Raw genomic sequence first — 21914 nt, forward strand, 5'->3', positions numbered from 1 at the left:
AAGCCTCGATAACAAGTCGGAAAAGCTGAGCAACATCCTGCAGAGCCCAGATCTTTTTAGATGCAAGTGCTGTGTGTTATTAATTTCCTTTTTCTTATTTTTCTTTTCTTTCGTGCATGTTTGTAACCGTAATGGTAACAGTTAAAGGAAAGCTGCTGTGTGTTAACAGCCAGCATGTCCGCGATCTGAAATTGATGTTCTCGACATATGCCATCGCACAGCTCCAAATCTGAGCCGTGTGTGCGATCGATGCGCCGTGATGCGAAATTCCAGTTCGAGATCCAGTGAGAATATTCCTGCTGGGATCGCGAGTTCTTTCTGCATCCGTGTTGTTAAACATCAGCGCCACAGTCACATGTTCACTGTGCTCGCCATTATTCTTGGTCAGAACTGAGATCATAGCTTGACTGCTCACTTCAGCAACAACATAAATTTCAGCCCAGTTAAACCAGTGGATGTGTTAAAGTTGTGGGTTTTTGTTTTGTGGTGTTTTGGTCAGGAGGCATGCCCAGAGTAGGGAATGTTTTTGTGCAGAAAAATCAACAGGTGCTGGCAAGCAGGCGATCATTAATAATCCTTTTCCAACATGGATTCTCCTTTGGAAACCATGTTAAAGCTTTTGCTAACCTCTAGGTTACTATTGTTGAACAAAGGCTCTCTTTTTCCCTCATCTCCACGGTGAGTGAGTTTGGGCTTTTAGGGGGGAAAGGGCTGAAAGGGATTAATGACACAAGACAGATTGAGCACATAAGCATTTTTTTCTATTTTCTCATTTTCATAGTCATTGGGAGTCATTAAAATCATGATTTCATTAATCTACTAATCACTAAGTGACAGTATCTGCCTGTGATCTCATGATGGATGTTTCCTTGAGGGCCTGAAAGCATGTTTTTTTCAATCAGACTCCAGCTGCGAGCAGTGGGGGTGCACATACAGACAAATAATTTGAACAGTTTGAACAGAGCTTTCTTTAACTGGGTGTGGCTCCCTTGGAGGAAAAAAGTGATGTCAGCTGCTTTCGTTTGAATCAGAACGTGACCACACCGCTCCCACTCGGTTGTGTTGAAGCAGATACAGTGCGAGTCTTTGGGTGTCACATTTCTAATATATAAATTATAAATCTTGTATTTTTAGCTTTGATTCTGTTGCTTATTTACTTGTGAATATTTAATGTTTGGCAAGTTTCTTTTATTTATTTATCCTCTTTGAAAGATGCGCTTATCAAACTGTTAACCTTTGAGGCACAGGCCAAATACTTAAATCTGGGAATTGGCTGCTAAATTTCTAAGCGTTTCACCAGCTCTTTAAACTGTTGAGATACTGCAAACAGAGCTTTATTTAGCCTCCTGTATCAACACCTCACAACCTTCTCCAGCTTTACTCAGATCCGCCTTCATCCCAGTGTTTTGTATCGCCTGTCCACGCTGAACTGCGGCTGAAGTGAGAAAGCCAGTGTGGGTTTGCAGTCCAGATGGAGAGTTTGAGTAGGAAGAAGGGGAAGTATGGGAGACGGGAGGAGGCGGCGGCTATGGCGGGGAGAACGAGAGGAAGATGAGAGGAGGTAGAAAGATGAATGATGACATGACGTGAGGAGAAAGGTTGAGTATGGCAGTAAAGCTAAGTAAGATCAGTCGGAGAGTTTGGGTGCATTTTTAATTCTTATTTTTTTGCTGCATTGCTGGCCGAGGTAGAGAAGAATGACAAGTATGTGGGACATTTTCCAGAGCTCTGGTTTAGTAGATTCAGCTACTCAGAGCTGGCGAGAAAGAGAGCGAGCAGGGCGGCTGAAGTAGAGGCAGAAAGAAAAGAAAGAAAAAGGAGGGAGAGCAGACAGAAATGCAAGCGCACACAACCTATAACGTTTTTATATACATCTCTGTGCATGCGTGCGTGTGTGTAGGTGATGAATGGGCGGACTTTCCCTGTTTTTTCCTTTTCTGCTCTCCTCTATCTCAAACACACACACGTCAGGATAAGGCGAAGGGTGGAGCAGGTCATGGTTAAAGTCATTGTTGTTCTGGCCGACAGACTTCCTGTTCCAAGCAGCTATGACGCCCATCGCCGCAACACAGCTGTGTCCAAACTGGACGGGAATACACACACACAAAAACGGCTCATTCATATTTAATCATGCACAGCGACTAATACCTGTAGAACACTTAGTCATTTCGTGTACACACACACATAATTACACACACTGATTAGCACTTCTGCACAAAAAAGAATCCTATAAACACACAGATATGGAAGTACACGCACAAACGCACACGTGCGTGCTGGCATGGACGACTTGTAGTTTGATGCCATATATAAACCAGATGAGCAGAAACCTGTAAAGCCTTTGATTATGACCAACTGCAGCTCAACAACTTCCAGTCCAGCTACAACAGCGAGTCTGTAAATATCTCCAGCACATCATAAATCCGGGTGTAAGGATTTCAAAGCTTTAGACTTCAACAAATCATGTCCTGAATGGTAATTCTTCTTCTCGAGATTTATTTTTCATCATAAATTTAAAAGCCTGAAGAAAATTCACTCTTTAGTTCCACATTTTATCACGTTAAAAAAACATTACTTAGCAGAATGCGGATATCTGAAGATAACCTTTGATTATTCTTAGTGAATCTAATAGAAAAACTTTGAATAGAAATCTGTGGAAAGTTCAGTTTTCTGACCTTTCACCTGTTCACTGTCACCTGACTTTAAATCGATGAATGCAGGATTGTTTTGCATCTTACAATTTTACAAAAACACAACATATCTAACATTTAATAGTGAAAATAATGACCCATTTATCTAACACAGTATTACATTATTACTTTGGTAACACTTTCAGCTGTGAATGCTCCCAATCTGTGGTGGCATTTCCCTGAAACCCAAACCTTTATTTTCCCATTTTCTCCTCTCACTCGCTTTAAGTGAGCCCCCCTCTCCTCAGTGTTTAACACCAGCTATTTTCCCTCAGGCATTGGATTTACCATAGTCTTGTGTATGTGTGGCCTGGATGTGCACATCTGGTTATTGTGTGTGTGTGTCTCTTTGTGTGGCCATTGGGGTTTGGCTGCAGTAGCATCACAAACCACCACCACCAGACCTAATTCTCCCTTTTTGGACCGATTCTAAATGTCAGGACTTCTCAAATGTTTTCACGACAGCCCCCTCCTCCCCGCCCCTCAGCCCGGCATTACTGTCATGGATTCCCATTTGATGGGATTTCATCCCAGAGGCAGCCAAGAAGATTTCCTTTGTGGTGGTTTGCAGCGTTCCCACTGGTCAGAAAGTTGGTGGAATACTGTGAAATTTTCGACCTTGTCTTGCGGATTTGGCAAATTGTTGGATATAACAGGATGGTTTACTGGAATTTAGCAGAATGTCGTTCTTTTTGTCCTGACATTTTATTGCATTAGGTCGTGGTTTGGGGCTATTTTTCTTCACAGTAAGGCTGCAGCGAAAACTGTTTACCCCTCTAGAAAAACAGCATTAATAAACCAAACAGGAACAAGAATTTATAGGTCTGGGAAGAACTCCAGATTCTGAAATGTGGAAATTATAGTCAAGTCACACAGGTTTGTCATGTGATGTTTTTGTGGGGCCTTTGAAAGAAATGTAGGATATGAAAAACGCCCATCACAGTTACCACGGGACGAGTAATAATATTAGATTGTCAATATACGGTTTCAAAAATCTAATATATTTTATTTTTCCCAAGTTCGAGATAAATAACTTGCAGATTAATACCGCTCAGTTTACTACTGACACCTTAGCTGCTGGAGAGCTTTGCAGTTTTCCATCGGTGAGCCAAACGGGACCCGTCACCGCTGCAGAATGTGTTTGCTTACAGCCGTGACACAGTTTTACTCTGAGAGAGGGAGACTGACTTATTGGCTATCGCTCAGTCTTTTTCGGCCTGGGAAGTCAAGTCTGGTTGTCTTTAGCGTCGGATGGCTGCTTCTATTGTCATCACAAGATGGCTCCAGCCCTCCACTGTGACGTGCATGCGTGATTAATGTGGCCAGACAGGCAAAGTTGTGTGTGTATGTTTTATAAACGTGTGTTGGTGTAGGTCTGCCTGCCTGTTTGTGTGTGGATTTGGGGGTGTGAGCGAGTGAGGGCTGTGTGCACCCATACGGTACGGTTTGTGTGTGTGTTGTCAACTCAGCCTTTTCCAGCCATCCTGTTACTCGTCTAAACCTCTAATCCTCGTAATCCCCCCCTCACCCCTCCTTTTTTTCTCCTCCTCCCTCCACCCTCGTTTTTCCAGTTCCCTTCCTGTCTCCCACTCCTCTCTATCCAGTATATCCACTTCTATATGTAGGCACATAAAGTGGGACGGTTCACTTCCAATTGTTGTCGTGCAGATTGAGTATGTGGTGTATTTTTGGCTGCAGACTGCTGCTGAACTGTGTGTTTAAATAAACAGTTGAAACTCTTTCTTTCCTTCTGCATTTTTTCTTTTCTTTTTTAATAATTCATGGATGGAGTAAGTCAGTCAAACAGTCAGTGACAAACCCCTTTCTTTCTCTTCCTTCTCCTCTCAGGCTGTGGAGAGAGAGCAGGTAGACAGCATTCAGCCAAAGCTGCAGCACGTCAACGCAGTGGGTCAGGGTCTCATCCAGAGCGCCGCCAAACACACCGACACCCAGGCGCTGGAGCACGACCTGGAGACCACCAACCTCCAATGGAACTCACTCAACAAGCGGGTACGGCTCTAGAAAAGATCCAGTGATGGTCAAAACCATCAGGATCAGGCAGGGAAAACAGATAATAGGCCAAAATCAGCAGCGTAAGCACTGTAAGCACTCAGCCTTGGAGATGGTTTAAAGGTAAAACCAAATACTTAAAGCTCACTGGTGCATCTGTACTGGTCTCGACTCCTGTGTGCTTTTCATTATCTCAGCAAAGATGTTTAATTTTCACTGTCTTCTGCATCACATCAAAGACTAAGAAAATTAAGAGTTATAACGTTGTCCTTTTTTTTAAATCACATTTTGAGTTCAGCCTTTTACTGTAGCTGCAGTGGCAGCTTGTTGTTATACTTCTCTATATATATTTACCCGTATATGTAAAAGGTGGATGTAGACAGTCACAGATTTTCTTTTGATTTCTTAAGTTTAGCATTTTCAGCAGGGCTGTTTGGGGGTTTTTGGAGCCAGGTGTTATCATAGTTTGCCGAGAGGGTGAAGTGAATGAAGCTTTGTTAGAAAGCTGCCTCCACATTCTGTGCAAACTGGTGACAAAGATGTTAAAAGAATTTCTCACTTCATGCACTGTGTGTTTCTATAAATAACCACACAGCAGTGAAAACTGTTTTTAGAGTGAATTTGATTCAAAATGCTCCAAAAGGCACCAAGAAACAAACGTGCAGTCCAGTTCATGGCTCCAGATATCTGAGTTGAAGGGTACCAGCTAGCAGTTTACTCAGAATCCACCTGACAAGTGGACGAGTCTGTATTAAGTAAACTCGTCATAAGCCTCACTATTCTTTAAATCTGTTAGTTAAGTGCCAAGCTGTTAACATGACTATTTCTTCTCTTTAATTCTGCATAAGTACATGAAAGTCTTTAGGGATTGACTTCCTTTGGAGCTTATTGGCTCTTTCTTTATCCCAAGATATAACCTCTTGACTCTATTAAACCTACGAATCACTTTTGTTTCCCTATTCACAATCATCTCTGCTGTCCTCAGGTGGCAGAGCGGATCGCCCAGCTGCAGGAGGCCCTGCTGCATTGTGGGAAATTCCAGGATGCTCTGGAGCCGTTGCTCAGCTGGCTGAGCGACACAGAGGAGCTGGTAGCGAATCAGAAGCCTCCATCGGCCGAGTACCGCGTGGTCAAGGCCCAGATCCAAGAGCAAAAGGTACGAGAGGGATGAGAGAGGAGGGAAAATATGAAGAACAGTTTCAGTGTAAAGTAAAGCAGCACAACACGCAGCAGCATCAGTGAGTTGCTTTAGGTCAGGGGTGCCCAATCCCGGTCCTCAAGAGCTACCGTCCTGCAGCTTTTAGATGCATCCTTGTTCCCACACACCTGAATCAAATGAATGGCTTGTTATCAGGCCTTTGCCAAACATGATGGCATGCTGTAGAGATCAAACCATTTGATTCAGCTGTGTTGGAGTAGGGATGCATCTAAAAGCTGCAGGACGGTAGCTCTCGAGGACCGGGATTGGGCACCCCTGCTTTAGGTCATAAGTGAGGCTTTCATTCCGCGTCTGCTCTGATTTTAAATTTCACAGATTTAAAGCAGCATTATTTATGCTATTCAGATGTCCTCAGTGTCCTTCATCCTCAAACAACCTCAAAAAGTTATTTGAATGACGAGCGCATGCACACAAACACATGTACACTCGGTCAATGGTCCGTCTGACTGGCATCCAAACGGCCCCAGCTGACCGTCTGCCAGCGAGACTGGCATAAAAACACACACACACACATATGTGCACACATGGTGGAGTTGTATTGTTTTCAGAGACACAGTCAGACTCCTTCCCTTGTTTATCCTACATACATTTCCTGTGTTTGTGCACATATGGGGCCGTAGTCTCAGCCAGCGATCAATCACATGTGTTTACCTCCGTGACGGAGAGTCACGTCACCTGCAGGGGGGGTGCGTTCTGAAGCCGAGCTGTCAGCAGAGGTTCAAAGCAGGGAGAGTGGGGCTGATATCTAAGCAGGAAGGAATTAACAATGAGAGACGTCGTTTCTTAATGTGCAAACAGTCCGATCAAAGGTGACAACAGCCTTTGTTAATGTTTAACAGTTTAGATGGAAAAGATATCGGCCAACCTGCACTATCAGACAAATAGATTTTATTAAAAAAGGAGACTTTCTCTGATTCCCTTCACTCCTTTCACGCCTCAGACACATTAGCACAGACTTGCATGCTTTGTTGAGGCATATTTTCTGATTTTAGTCACGCCGCCCTTTGACAAACATGGACGGATTAGCTTTCACATTCTGATTTGAAAATGAGAGCGTGTTGACAGAAATGTAATTACTATCAAATTTAATTAGGTAGTGTTATTGAGCAGATAAACAGATGACTTCTAATGCGTAAGCTTTAAAGCCAACTTCATTATTGTGTTCAGTTTTTGTTTTAATCAGGTGTTACTTAACTTTATGATCCATTTCCAGACTCCACTGCTGTTGAAATGCGGTCTGTTATTTCGTTCATACTCCAAACTTCGCTAAGTGTGTGTTCCTGTCCTTCAGCTCCTCCAGAGATTGTTAGATGACCGCAGACCGACAGTGGACATGATCCAGGCTGAAGGAGAGAGGATTGCAGCCACAGCAGACTCTCAGGACCGAGAGAAGATCCAGACCCAGCTGCAGAGTCTATCAGAGAGATGGTCTGACCTGCTGGACAAGGCCAGCGGCAGGTAAAGCCCCTCACAGCTAAGGTGGCCCAAAGTGGGATTTACAGTCTTTGCTGGTGACAGAAAGACGCTCTCATGCGGTCTTCTGAAAAGCCAGATCTGCGTATCCTGATTTGGGTGACGATACGCTTAAATCCAGCGCTGATTTGCTGAACAGAAAAGTATGCAAGAAGCACAAACACTGGCAGCAGTTTTCAATAGTTTAATACTCGTTTTCAAGAGTTGTCCACATATCTTCAACACAGTGCTCTGATTAGTCCACATAAAAACATGCAGATGTGGGTCTGCTTTGCTTTGCACCTACAAAATACCTGAGAGCTACTGTACCAGGTTCTGTGAGAAGAACCCAGGTCCAAGCTCTGATGGTGTTTTCTGTTTTTAGTCCCCTTCAGCGTCGTCAGTGCTAAAGTCTAAATCTTTATCCTTTTTTAAAGAAAAACGCAGCAGAGATGATTTATGAGTTAAGATGTTCCTTGCTGCGTGTAACGTTGTGACTTAAGTCTACCTCAACATCATGTTATCTCTGTGTGGCTCCATCGAACGCCTCTGTCCCTGAAGAAATGTTGGAATCATAACTTTTGGTTCCTGTGGTGTAATTTTAGAGGTTCTTTTGTTCACCAGGGAAATGATACACATAAATACACAACACACAAAGCACAGCTAAGAGGTTTGATACCTCTGATGTGTCTGCTCGTGAAAAGTAGAGGAGTCATAATGTATAATGTTACTACACATTCATGCCCGGCTGCAAGCTGTAGCAGATGATAGAAGAATCTCTGACATGTCTCTGGAGTTTATTACAGCGTCTTTCCTGAACACACACACACACACACACACACACACACACACACACACACACACACACACACACACACACACACACACACACACACACACACACACACACACACACACACAGTGTTGCTTTCTGTACAAACACGCGATAAGCTTTTCTTGGCAATGACTCTCACTTATCTGCGCACAAAAGTCGTGTTTTCTTACCACTTTGCAAATCCTCCCTCTGCCTCAGTCAAGCTACAGTAATCTGTTTTATCTTTTCATGAAATACTTTTAAGCTGAATTATTTATGAGAAACATTTAATAAACAAAGATATAACCACTTTATGACAAACATCCAAGACCCAATCTGTCAGTGACACAAAAAACAAACTGTGAAAGCAATAAAGAGACCCCTCTCCTCCTGCCGCTCCTCCTCCTCTTCATCATGGAGTTTTCTCACCTCCTCCCCTCTCGTCTCTCAGACAAAGGCAGTTGGAGGAGCTGCAGGTTTTGGCTCTTCAGTTCCACGAAGCCCTCGAGCCACTCGGGGAATGGCTGAGCACCACGGAGAGACGCCTAAGCTCTGCTGAGCCTATGGGAACCCAGACGGCAAAGATCACCCAGCAGATCGTCAAACACAAGGTACCGTTTGCCCTCAGAGACCCGATTAGGGTAAGACGCTGACTTGCATTTAGATTTTATAGATTTTCATTCCCCGTGTGTCGAGGGAAAAGACGACGCATCCATCCGGACGAGCAGAGTCGGCGATCTTCATTGATGAAAATCATCCTAGAACCACAAAGCACTAATTTACAATCAAAACATGACCTCCTACGAGTTTCCTTTTTTTGGTTTTTATTTCAGTGGTGTCAAGTTTTTTCTCTTTAAGTCATTCAGTCATCCATTGATGTTTGTCGGTTATGATTTTATCATCTGCATGCTCATATTTTAAGTTTTTATCCATGTTCTTTGTGTTTTTCTTTTCTTTGTTCACCTCCCTTCACTTCAAAAACACTCTCTCTCTCGCACACACACACACACACACACACGCACACCTTCACTTCCCAGGCGCTCCAAGATGACGTGTCTTCCCGGGAAGCAGAGGTTGACCACCTCGAGTCGCTGAGCCAATCGCTGAGCCCGCTCAGCTGCGCGGCTGATCGCGATTGGTTAAGCGAACGTGTGGGATCGGTGAGGTCTGGTCACTCAGAGCTTGCTGATTGGTGCTCCAGGCGGGCGGGCCTGCTGGAGCAGGCACTGGCCAACGCTCAGCTGTTTGGGGAGGACGAGGTAGAGGTGCTGAACTGGCTGGCGGAGGTGGCTCAGAGACTGGCTCAGGTCTCTGTACAGAGCTATCGGCCCCAGGTGCTGGCCGAGCAGCACAAACACACTCTGGTACGACTTGATGAACACACGCTGAGTGTCACTAGAAGCGCTTCATCTCCTCAAAACTCAAGAACTTAGTAACTCTGTCTCTGAGAGAGCTGCACAAATATAAGATCCCTTCAGTAAGATAACAGTTTGTGTCATGGGCGTTAAACACTTTCAGTTACACATTTTCCAAAATCACAACAATTTATACTATAAAAAAATATGAATATTTAAAGTGGACCTATTGTGTTTATGCTTCCAGCTCCACATGTTTATTATTGGACTCTGCCAGAGTAGCTTTGTGTAATTGACAGTTTAAAATAATCTTTATTTATCCCGTACTGAGCCCTGGTGTAGCCCCTCAGTTCATCCGCTATAAAAGACCTCATATCCACTCCTCTCCCTTTAAGCCACATTTCATCTTACTCGCTGCCCCTCACAAACAAAAGGTTTCAAGCAGGCGGGTCGGGTGAATAGTAGTGTTCACATGTGACGATGTTAAGGACAGTCTCACTCTGTGACTGTCTGAAATGGAGCGTTTAGAGCTTAAGTGGGTCAGACCAGTGCAGCTGCCCTTCTATCAGTGTCAAAACGTTTAATTAAACATTTAATTATTTTAATTTCATTTCATGTTTATCCATTATTTACCTACTTTGGTGTTGTGTCAATGAGGAAAAGCTGCAAAACCTATGCAAATAAAGTTAAAAGTTTAAAATTGATTAACTACTTCATGTTTTCCAGTTTTTGAGCCGATTCTGGCCCCTGAGCCTTATGTTTGACACCCCTGGTTTAGAGTTTGAAGGACTACATTGACCTCTTAGGTCATTTATAATATGAGCGTCCATCACTGTAACAGTACATATATGACAGATCCTAACCATAATAGGTCTCCTTTAAGGACCGAGAAGCCTGAAACAGAGCTAAACCCATTTAAATCAAGTGTAATAAACATTATAAACAGAGTTTCAGTGAGTATAATAAAACTTGGATGCTGTTTTATTTCTTACATTTTTCCAGTAAGTCTTTGGCTGCAAAAATAAAACAGTTCGTGTTCATTTTCACTCCTTTTATTCCCTCAGGCTCTGAATGAAGAGATCTTGAGCAGGAAGAAAACCGTGGACCAGGCCATCAAGAACGGACAAGCTCTACTCAAACAGACCACAGGTGATCGCTCACGTCTTTGTGAATCTTCTCAGGAGTTTCTTCCTTTTTCGGCTTGTACTTAAAAGTGTTGGTCTGGTGTCGGGTTGTGCATTAAATCTGCCAAAGGATAAAGAAACTCTTAAATCAGTGTTTTTTACGGATGCAGAAAGTCCAGGCTTGGGGAGAGACTCGCATCCAAACCACATATTTTTTGATCAGCAGTGAACCAGACTGTAACATCTGGTTTTTGTTTATCTTGGTATATCTTGATATTAGCCATGCTGACTGTTTCCCCTTTAGTGAGTTGATTGTTGGTCTACCCATGACTGCATTTTGTGTTTTTATTGTCATATTTAGGCCGTTAGACAAATGTTGTGGCCATAAAAGGAGCGCCAAGCTGTCAAATTGAGGATCCTGTGAGATTTTACAGAATATATCGATATTTTTTTTTAGATTGAACAAGTTTGTGTGCCTCACTAAAGATTCTGCAGAGATAATATGCTCGGCTGGAATGAAGGAGATCATATTTTTATACACTCTGCACATGGTTTGTTGACGTATCCTGGTTGAACCCAGTTACCTGACCTCTGCGTCGTCCTGCAGGTGAGGAGGTCCTCCTGATCCAGGAGAAGCTCGACGGCATCAAGTCTCGCTACGCCGAGATGACGGCCGGCAGCAGTAAAGCCCTCCGTACCCTGGAGCAGGCCCTGCAGCTGTCCACGCGATTCGCCAGCGCCCACGACGACCTCAACCAGTGGCTGGACGGTGTGGAGACGGAGCTTAACACTGTTGAGCCCGACGCCTCACCCGCCTACCAGGAGAGACAAAAGGTGGGAGGAGTCGGGTGTAGTTACGATTCTTATTCTTTTAAAAACAGACTTTCAGATTTAAACGGCAGCATTTTTCTTTTTTGTTAATTGTGTTTTTGTGGATGTTGTAAACTGTTTCCATTTAGCCAAAATAACACAAAAATAATCGTGTGCAAACATGAAGACCGCAGAAGGAATTAAAGGCAGCTTAACTGGATTTCTTAAGTTAAATATTTAGACACGATGATCTAATGTTTGTGCTCCAGTTTTTCACACGAGAATCACAGGTTCCTCGTGTATTTGTTCCTCTGCCAATAAGCGAGTGGGTCAAAAATTTGTGTTTGGAGTATCGCTGTAACACTGCATGCATCAGTTGCAGGCATTCTTATGTGCACACTGATTTTCAGTTTCTCCAGAATCTGCTTTAAAACAGGCTACGATGAAGCATCGTCATCTTTTTTTACTACACGATCAGCTTTTGCGCTTTTTAGTAACCAGTGCGCTGCTCAGTCAACCACATTTTACAGCTTTTAAAGATCATTTTTTAACATTTTCATAATAAAGAAATTGTACAAAATGTCTGAAAAGCTCATTTAACTCCCGTCTATAATGACATTTTCAGCCTTTCCAATCTCAACCTACCCACAGCTGAGTTACCATAGAAACATTGATTTCTGGGAGCTCCATAACAGTTTGTAAAAGCTATTGAAAGGATTATTGCCATTTAATTTGTTCCAGTTTTTTCACTCTTCAGTGACATTTTCGGTGTTCTCATTTTGACTCAAGCAGCAGAAAAAAACAGATGATACACTCGATGCCATTTAGACAAGTTTATTTCAGCTTTACGTTGATGCATGTGGTCATATTAAAGAATTGATATAGGAAATATTTCTGCTTTTTCGCAGATTGTGCTCTATAAAACTAAAAGTTTCACTGTTGCAGGAGTTGAAGAAAGTGTCAGCAGAGAAGCGTCTGGTGTTGGATACAGTGAACGAGGTGGGCAGCGCTCTGCTGGATTTAGTGCCTTGGCGAGCCCGGGAAGGCCTGGACCGCCTCGTCGCAGACGCCAACCAGCGCTACCGACAGTCTGATGAAACCATCACTCAGCGGGTTCAACTGGTACAAGCTGCCATCCAGAGGTCGCAGCAGGTACTGCAAGTAGTTTAATAAGTCTAAATTTTCATTCTATTTTTTACTTTGATTGGTTAAAATGGCTGAACGCTAACTCCTCCCTTCAGTATGAAGAGGCTGTGGATGCAGAGCTGGCCTGGGTTGGGGAGACGGAGCGCAAACTGGCATCTCTGGGGCCGCTGAGTCTGGAGCCTGACGTGACCGTGGCCCAACTGCAAGTGCAGAGGGCGTTCAACATTGACATCATCCGACACAAAGACACAGTAGATCAGCTCCTCAGCACCAGAGACGACATCTTAGAAGCATGCAGTGATGCTCAGAAGGATGCACTCATGGTAAGATGCTCACAGACACAGTTCTGGGCGTATTGAGTGAACGGGAAGGAAAGTGAGAACCTTCAAGAAGTGCAACAGAAATAATCTCTTATATCTGAATCGTCATCCTCTTCCTCAGCTCAAGACGGGCTCTTTGAGCGCTCGTTATGATGCAGTGAGTCAGAGCCACAGCGAGCGGTTCTCAGCTCTGGAGCAGGCCCAGGTTCTTGTGGCTCGGTTCTGGGAAACCTGCGAGGAACTAGAGCCGTGGCTGGGTGAAACTGAGACCCTCATCGCCCAGCTTCCACCACCAGCTATTGACACAGATGCTCTCCGGCTGCAGCAGGACCAGATGAGAGTAAGCGAAGACCTTGAATATCATAACCTGGTTGTGCTTTTCTGATTAAAATAAATGCTCACTATCCGTGTTTTTAATTTCCTCTCCAGCTGCTCAGGGAGTCCATAGCAGAACACAAGCCACACATCGACAAGCTGCTGAAAATCGGACCTCAGCTGGCCGAGCTCAGCCTGCAGGAGGGTGCGAGTGTGACGCAGCGCTACGCAGATGCCGAGAAACGGTACCAGGCCATCAAAGAGGAGGTCAAAGGTCGTGCTACAGTACTAGATGAGGCGGTGTCCCAGTCTGCACAGGTAGGGAGGATAAACTAAATGTTTGGACATTTTTGCCTCAGCTGCAGACCTGGGTCTAATAATTTTAGTAAACTGTGCCAAATTTGTGTAGCTACACCAGTGTGGCCGTCAGCACAGATAAAAGAAGTGCTTTTGAGCCCAGGTCTGTTTAGAGCTTTAATGCAGTGTCTGCAGCCCACAACTAAATGAGTACGTCTGACATGATAACAGCATGAGATGTATGCAAGTGTGTTTTTGTGTCTAATGCCTGCTCTACACTAGATGATACACGATTTGATGGAGATACATTTACATTTACTTACACGTGCAGTTAAAGCTACATTTTATTTTAGTCGTTTTCAGATTTTGAATTTTTTTTGTTGTTTAGCCAAAGTGGCCTCATGTAACTGTGTTTCATCATACGTTCATAGCAAAACATAATTTTTTGTGCCATATTTCATCTTCTTATCAAGTAATCTTCTTTACAGACGTTTAACTTTTTCTTTGCATTTCATTTCACGAGACATCACTGAATCACGGGTGTTGCTGCCCTCGATGTATCAGTTTGTACCGTTTGCATGACTCTGATTTAACTCATTGCATTGTTTCTCCACCCTCTTCAAACCAATCCACATGTGGCTCCCCTCTCTCCCTCCACCCGCACTGTCCACCACTTTCTTCTCATCCCTCACTCCAAACTACACCACCTCGTCTCTCCCTCTTTAATCCTTAACCTTATGTTCACCTCTCATCCTTGCAACCCCCATCCCTTCCTCCATCCCTTGTTCATTGTGGATGTGCTGTGCGTGTTGCCCCTCACCACCATTTTCTCCACGGTCACTGCTCACTGCAATCACCCAGCTGGTAGAGGTAAGACCCCTGACTGACATGAAACCGACACTCAGGGTGTGTTTGGGCCACATGATTGGATCAAATAACAAAAAATGAATCAATACTAAAGCAATAAAACTTTCACAAATCAAGTGCTAATCATTGGGCTTTCTTTTTATTTCACATTTGCAGGATGAAAGCTGTTATCGATTTTTTTTTTAAATAAATGATTAAAGTTCAGTATTGAAAGTAATCGTTTATTCACTGGAAAATTAACTTGAATTGATTTGTGTCAGCTACAGTTTTATTGATTGAAACATTCATAAGAATCATGTTGTTTCTCACCCTGAGTGACCAAAACATTGAATCAGATCGGTCCCTTTGGTTTATGATTGCAAGCTTGAATAAAGCGTCTACACCAGGCTTGATTCAAGTCCTAGAGGTCCTTCTGTATCATGTAGCGCTCTCCTCGTGGTTAGATGAGATTTGTTTTGTCATAATCAAGCAGTTTGATTTCCCTCTAGAAAGATTATCCTCTTAGGAATTGAACCACGAGTTCTTTCTTCTGTAACACGTCTGCTACATTTATAGTTCCCTTTTGTGTGGTAGGTTTGAGTCCCGCGTTGTCATAGTTACATAACCTGGCTGGCTTGTTGAAAGTGAAGAAGTGATATTTTATTACATTTTCTCTTGAAATCTGAAATGAAATTATAATAAAAATTATAATTAAAAAAAAGTTTGAGCAGTCTGCCACAGATGGCTGCCCACCTACGCGATATCTCAGTATTTTCCCGCTTTCAACATGTCGCCCAGCTATCGAACTCTATCAAATTCTCTCCTCCGTCAAAACGTCCTCTTACACGTCTCCTTCTGCCCTCAGTTTCACGACAAGATGGACCCACTGTTGGAGACTCTGGAGGGGGCGGTGCAGCGGCTTCGGCAGCCTCCCCCCGTGGCTGCAGAGGTGGAGAAGATCAGGGAGCAGCTGGCAGAGCACCGAGCCCAGGGACTAGAGCTGGACAAACTGCTGCCAAGCTTCTCCGCCCTCTGCGCCCGCGGCGAGGAGCTCATCGGCCGAGCGGCTCATGACGACCCTGCTGCTCAGGGTGAGTGACTCGAGGATGAAGCTGTCTGTCAGTGACAGCTTCACAATGTGTAGACATAAAAGAAGCAGGCAGGTCACAAAGTTGTATTTGTCGCATATTCTGCATCCAGCGATGAGGGGCTGGATTAACTGATCTCATGACATCTTGTTTATGGAGGACTAAAACTGCCAAAATCATAAATAAACGATCAATTCACACACAAAAAATATATTTTTTTATAGATAGATAGATATAGATATATGATATGAATTGAATTGAATAAATAAAAAGACTGAAATGTAATTTAATTAATTCAGAAAAAATGATCAGTTTGACATTTTAGAAATCAACAAATGCCTATATTTAAATTCAATTATAATTGCATTATTAAGGATTTAATGTCATATTAATGATTATACTGAATTAGTCATTTAGTTTTAATTCGGCAGTGTCAGTCCTCCGTATAACTGGCTTATAAACAAGCTACAAACTGAACAGTGCAGCTCTGACACCTTTTACTGGAAATGGAAAATTCAGGCTCTGACTGGAACAAAACATTTCCCTGTCTAAGAGTACAGGGCATCAAAATTCGGAGTGGTTCAGAACAAAGAGGCTTCTGTAACCTTTGTAAAAACCATTACAATCTTATTGTGGGCTCCAGTCCAGTAAGTTCACTAGCTGAAGAGAGTGGGTCTCTAATTGTCACCAGGTCAGTTCGCAAATCTTAAAAAGAAAAGGAAAAGAGGAGAACCAGCAGTGAAGTTCTGCTCAGCACATTGTGAGACAGAACACACACATCTTTGTTGTGTTGGCCTTTCTGCTTTGATGCCCTGCAGCCCTCCTCAACATGAAAGGCCTCACTGTGCACTGGTAGTGGGAGTGAATAGACCAAACATACCAGTGCAGTACATGAGATGTCAGGATCCAAACTAATATGACATATGAAACTGATACCAGACTGCATTGTGTGACCTAAGAAGTGTTTCCCAGTCTGACCAGCAGCGTTTCTATATGAACCTCTTTAAAATGTCACTTCCCTCTTTTCCTGTTTTCATGCAGCTGTCCGTTCCCGCCTCCTCCGCCTGCGCTCTCTATGGGATGAGATCCGGCAGCGTGCTGAAGAGCGAGAGGGGAAACTCAATGATGTCTTGGACCTGGCTGGGAAATTCTGGGCCGACGTGGCGGCGCTACTGAGCACGCTCCGAGACTCCCAAGATATCGTGAAAGACCTGGAGGACCCCGGAGTGGACCCATCGCTCATCAAACAACAGATTGAGGCTGCTGAGGTATGGAGGAGGCAGAAACATGCTTCGTGAAGACGAAAGAGTTCATCAACAGCTGAAATGTTTGTTTTTGTCTTTGTCCTCCACATTTTTATGCTAAACGAGTCATTATGATGTCCCTCTGTGCATGTGCTAGGCCATCAAGGCGGAGACGGATGGCCTGAGGGAAGAGCTGGAGTTTGTCAGGACCCTCGGAGCTGACCTCATCTTCGCTTGTGGAGAAACTGAGAAGCCTGAAGTCAAGAAGACCATAGATGAGGTTAGAAATCACAATTTCCTCTGAGATTAATAAAGTATATCTGATTCTTAAACCAGGATCACGTTGTTGTGAAAAAGTGACCACTTCCTTCTGAAACGTTTTACTAAACGGTGACTCTTTTTATCGCTCTCTCAGATGAATGCTGCTTGGGAGGGACTGAACCGAACATGGAGAGAGAGGATGGAGAGACTGGAGGAAGCCATGACTGCCTCAGTTCAGTATCAGGATGCACTGCAGGTTTGTGCCCTTTCTTGATACAGCTGTATAGCAGTGCTACCATAAAAAGCTCAGTTGTTTTTGTACCAGTTTAACTGTGGCGATCAGGACGTTCCCGTGGATTACTGTTGGAATAATTTCTGTGTAATTTTTCCAGTCCATGTTTGACTATCTGGACAACGCAGTGATCAAGCTGTGTGAAATGTCAACTGTGGGAACTGACCTGGGAACTGTCAAACAACAGATTGAGGAGCTTAAGGTTGGAATGATAGTTGGATTTTTCACTAGTTGTGTATAAAATCTAGATATCTTACAAACACTTTTTAAAGTCAGATGTATATCAGTGCCTAACAACAAGCTGTTCTCTGTCTTATTTCGCACCTCGCTCTTCTACTTGCGCCTCCACTGACCTGAGCAGCAGTACAAGGTGGAGGTTTACCAGCAGCAGATTGACATGGAGAAGCTGAGCCACCAGGGGGAGCTGCTGTTAAAGAAAGTGTCAGACCAGACCGACAGAGACATGATCCAGGAGCCGCTGACCGAACTCCGACACCTGTGGGAAAACCTGGGGGATAAAATCACCCAACGACAGGTGTTGAAAGCACATCTTAACATTTAAAATCTGAAATTTGTTCTTCGTCTCAGCTCTTCTGTTTCTCCCGAGGAAGCTGTTGATATTGTTCTTTTTGTTGGTATCCTGTAGAATTGCGTGTATTTGACTGTCTTTCTTCTACCACAGCACAAACTGGAGGCTGCCCTGCTGGCTCTGGGTCAGTTCCAGCATGCCTTGTCTGAGCTGCAGGCCTGGCTGACCCACACACACACCACTCTGGACACACAGCGACCCGTCAGCTCTGACCCCAAGGCCATCGAAATTGAGCTGGCTAAACACCATGTATGTCCTGTTATTACCTGCAGGAAGTGTATCTCTGTAATCAGTTTTAACTTTCTGAAGAGCACTTATGCGTATATTTTTCCATCCCAGCATTCAAATCTTTCTTCCTCTTTCCTTCCCAGGTTTTACGTAATGATGTGCTGTCCCATCATGCCACAGTGGACACTGTGAACAACGCTGCCGCTGAGCTGCTGGAGTCCTCTCCTGGCGATGAGGCGGGCAACCTGAGGGATCAGCTCGATCAGCTCAACCAGAGCTGGGGGAGTCTACTGCTCAAAACCCAGGAGCGACAAAAACTGCTGGAGGCCGCCCTGCAGCAGGTACTGCAAAGAAGCAGAAAATTAGCTCTGTGCTTGCTTTAGTTAGATTTAACTTGACTGGTAATTAACAAAATATATATCATAGTGATTGTTTAGATTGTTTTTGAGCTAGATGTAGATCTTATATCATCTGAATGGTTGTGAAGTGTTGATTGTGATGCTCTGTCATTAATTTCATCATAATAGGTCTATTTGATTGTTTCATGACATGATTTTCAGTTTAGGTTCAACTTGTTCATGCTTGTTGGTGTCTCACTGGTGTCTTTGTAGGCTGAAGGTTTCCATGGGGAGTTGGAGGAGTTCCTCCAGTGGCTGAGGAGGACCGAGAGCCAGCTGTCTGCCGCCAAGCCAACAGGCGGTCTCCCTGAAACCGCCAGGGAGCAGTTACAGCAACACATGGTAACGTTACACCTTCATACTCACATCATCAGGGACAATACACAGGCACACGTCACAGCCCACAGTGGTTAGACACATTGGTGTTATAACTCTGAAAAAGGGAAAAAAAATACTTTATAGAATAAAAAATAAATAAACATTGAAGTACAGACTGGGATGTCTATGTGACGTGTTATCATGCTATCAGATATTGAGATTGGGCCATAACATCCACGTCACGGTAATAAAAACCAAAGTGAAACTAGCTGAATTCGATCTGCCGCGTGACTGAATTGTTAGAATTTATCAACGTTGCCAATTTACACCATTTAAAGTCTCTCTTGCATGTTTCTGAAGTGTTTTACGTCTCACATGTTGGAGTATTTTTGGTGCCTCTGTGAACAAAATAATTAACTGCTTAAAAACATTCATGTGTAGAGGAAGCATTTTAGGGTTTGTGTGACATTATGCACGTGTGCATTAGTTGTTGTTACTGCAGCTGAGGAATGCTTTCCTATCGCAGATCACAAACGAATGTTGCAAAAAAGTCTTCTGCACATATCTAATTCAGTGTTAGGACGGGATTCTGTAACAGTGCCGGAGTGCTTTGACTCCAAAATTTGTGCAGCTGCAGAGTATCGACTTACAAACGCACTCTTCATTTCACACAGAGAGACACTTGGCATATGGAGGCTATAAAAGTTTAATAGCTTGTATTGTTCTATAACGGCCTGTTAGACACGATGAAGCTCACCTTTTCATCATCTTCTGTTTGTGCTCTCGCTGTCTGCAGGAGCTCCAAGCCCAGGTGACTCTACGTGCAGAGCAGTACAATCGCCTGCTGGATCAGGGAGAGTCCATGCTGCTGGCTCGTGGAGGAGAAGAAGCAGGACCTGGTACCACCCAGACCCAGCAGAACCTGGCCATGCTGCAGAACAAGTGGGGCAGCCTCAACACCAAGATGGACGACCGCAGGGTAAATCTTTACGAATACACTTCTCTTTGTTTTGCTCATGTGTTCTGCAGCTCTTTCGTTAACTCTGAACTCTCGAAACTTTCCAGGCAAAACTGGACGAGGCCGTTTCTTTGGCCACGGGTTTTCAGACTTCTCTGCAGGACACCATCAACTGGCTGACCCAGGCTGAGCAGACCCTGAACATGGCCCAGCCCCCCAGCCTCATACTAGACACCGTCCTCTTCCAGATTGATGAGCACAAGGTAGCAACATTAAAAATACTTATCTTAGATCGCTTACTTTTCAGATCCTGTTTGTTTCTCGATATTGTCATGAACATGCTGTTTGCGTTGCGTGTAACTCTTTCCACCCTTTGTGTCTGTCCAGGTCTTTGTCAATGAGGTGAACACCCACAGAGAGCAGGTCCTGGCTCTGGAGAAGGCCGGCTCTCAGCTTCGCTTTGCCAGCCTGAAGCAGGACGTGGTTCTGATCAAGAACCTGCTGCTCAGCGTCCAGGCCCGCTGGGACAAGCTGGTCCAGAGGTCACTGGACCGAGGCCGACACCTGGATGAGGCCCGCAAAAGAGCCAAACAGGTAGAAACAGGCTCTTTAAAGATGGTTTGTTGCGGCTACATGAAGACTATTTAAACTTTTGTGTCAGTCTGAGGATTGTTTCAGCGCTGTGGTTTTCTCTCTTATATTGACTTTGACTAAAACTTCAGAAAAAAGTGCATTAAAACAAGTTTTCATCAAATTGTTTTCTTTAGTTCCACGAGGCCTGGAGGAAGCTGACAGACTGGTTAGAAGAAGCCGAGAAAAGGCTGGACTCAGAGCTGGAGATCTCCAACGAGCCGGATAAGATCAAAGTACAGCTGACAAAGCACAAGGTACAAGAAGAAAAATGCATCATCAAATATTCAGTTTTCTTTACTGCTCCATTTCCTGCTACAGTCTTTTCTCTCCCATCATTTTTCCGCCTCTCCAGGAGTTTCAGAAAGCACTGGGATCAAAACAGCCCGTCTACGACACCACGGTGAGGTCGGGGAAGGCCATGAGGGACAAAGCTCAGCTGCCTGCAGACACGCAGAAACTGGATAACCTTTTGGGAGAAGTTCGTGACAAATGGGACACCGTCTGCGGCAAGAGCGTGGAGAGGTAACGAGAAGATGAACACTGAAACTGGTGTGCTCGGCTTCACCGGACAGGTTTGCATTACTGTGAAAAATAAAATCTGTTGAGTAATAGCCGTCATCTTCTTTTCTCCATCAAGACAACACAAGCTGGAGGAGGCTCTGCTGTTCTCTGGTCAGTTTGCTGAAGCTCTTCAGGCTTTGGTGGACTGGCTGTACCGAGTGGAGCCTCAGCTAGCAGAAGACCAGCCCGTCCACGGGGACCTGGATTTGGTGTCCAACCTCATGGACTCGCATAAGGTGTGTATATTAGAACAAACAGAACTATACTGCTATGTGAATATGTGTGCTATGTTCACTCATGACTGGTAACTTTCCCACTTACAGGCTTTCCAAAAAGAACTGGGGAAGAGAACCAGCAGCGTTCAGGCTCTGAAGCGTTCGGCCCGTGACCTGATGGAGACCGGCCGCGATGACACAGCCTGGGTCAAAGTTCAGCTTCAGGAGCTCAGCAACCGCTGGGACACAGTCTGTGCCCTATCAGTCACCAAGCAGACGCGCCTGCAGCAGGCGCTCAAACAGGTCAGAAAGGCGGCTGCACAGCTGCTTTCACTGTCAAACTTTTCTCCACATTTTTCCGTAATCAGACAATCGCAGATCCATAAAAAAATGCTCTGTGTGCCTGTCAGGCGGAGGACTTTCGCACAGCGGTGCAGCTGCTCCTGGAGTGGCTCTCAGAGGCGGAGCAGACGCTTCGTTTCCGCGGCGTCCTCCCCGAAGAGGCGGAGACTCTGCAGGCGCTGCTCCACACACACCGGGACTTCATGGGCACAGTGGAGGAGAAGAGGACTGACGTGAACAAGGCTGCTGGCATGGGAGAGGGCATCCTGACCGTGTGTCACCCCGACTCCATCACCACCATCAAACACTGGATCACTATCATCAGGGCACGCTTCGAGGAGGTGACGAAGAAATAAATCAATATTTGTCACAAGTATTGCTTTGTTGTT

At 44.5% G+C, this 21914-nt stretch overlaps 1 protein-coding gene across 10 annotated transcripts in view; it reads left to right on the forward strand.

Annotated features, from left to right (window-relative positions):
* Positions 1 to 21914, forward strand: part of macf1a (microtubule actin crosslinking factor 1a) — a 230901-nt gene that overhangs the window by 194359 nt on the left and 14628 nt on the right. For all 10 annotated transcript variants that reach the window (XM_082520383.1, XM_082520384.1, XM_082520385.1 and 7 more), the window contains 28 exons: positions 4539 to 4700; positions 5686 to 5856; positions 7211 to 7377; positions 8637 to 8796; positions 9223 to 9549; positions 10605 to 10689; positions 11272 to 11498; positions 12420 to 12626; positions 12716 to 12943; positions 13062 to 13280; positions 13370 to 13573; positions 15264 to 15489; positions 16528 to 16754; positions 16888 to 17010; positions 17146 to 17247; positions 17384 to 17485; positions 17645 to 17818; positions 17966 to 18121; positions 18244 to 18441; positions 18712 to 18840; positions 19613 to 19795; positions 19882 to 20037; positions 20162 to 20368; positions 20542 to 20661; positions 20760 to 20929; positions 21045 to 21204; positions 21292 to 21486; positions 21594 to 21866. In XM_082520383.1, the coding sequence (XP_082376509.1) occupies positions 4539 to 4700; positions 5686 to 5856; positions 7211 to 7377; positions 8637 to 8796; positions 9223 to 9549; positions 10605 to 10689; positions 11272 to 11498; positions 12420 to 12626; positions 12716 to 12943; positions 13062 to 13280; positions 13370 to 13573; positions 15264 to 15489; positions 16528 to 16754; positions 16888 to 17010; positions 17146 to 17247; positions 17384 to 17485; positions 17645 to 17818; positions 17966 to 18121; positions 18244 to 18441; positions 18712 to 18840; positions 19613 to 19795; positions 19882 to 20037; positions 20162 to 20368; positions 20542 to 20661; positions 20760 to 20929; positions 21045 to 21204; positions 21292 to 21486; positions 21594 to 21866 (5058 nt within the window). The remainder of the gene's footprint in view (positions 1 to 4538; positions 4701 to 5685; positions 5857 to 7210; positions 7378 to 8636; positions 8797 to 9222; positions 9550 to 10604; positions 10690 to 11271; positions 11499 to 12419; positions 12627 to 12715; positions 12944 to 13061; positions 13281 to 13369; positions 13574 to 15263; positions 15490 to 16527; positions 16755 to 16887; positions 17011 to 17145; positions 17248 to 17383; positions 17486 to 17644; positions 17819 to 17965; positions 18122 to 18243; positions 18442 to 18711; positions 18841 to 19612; positions 19796 to 19881; positions 20038 to 20161; positions 20369 to 20541; positions 20662 to 20759; positions 20930 to 21044; positions 21205 to 21291; positions 21487 to 21593; positions 21867 to 21914) is intronic.

This window comes from Aulonocara stuartgranti (assembly GCF_965226115.1).
Source record: "Aulonocara stuartgranti genome assembly, chromosome: 22".
Classification (NCBI taxonomy): domain Eukaryota; kingdom Metazoa; phylum Chordata; class Actinopteri; order Cichliformes; family Cichlidae; genus Aulonocara; species Aulonocara stuartgranti.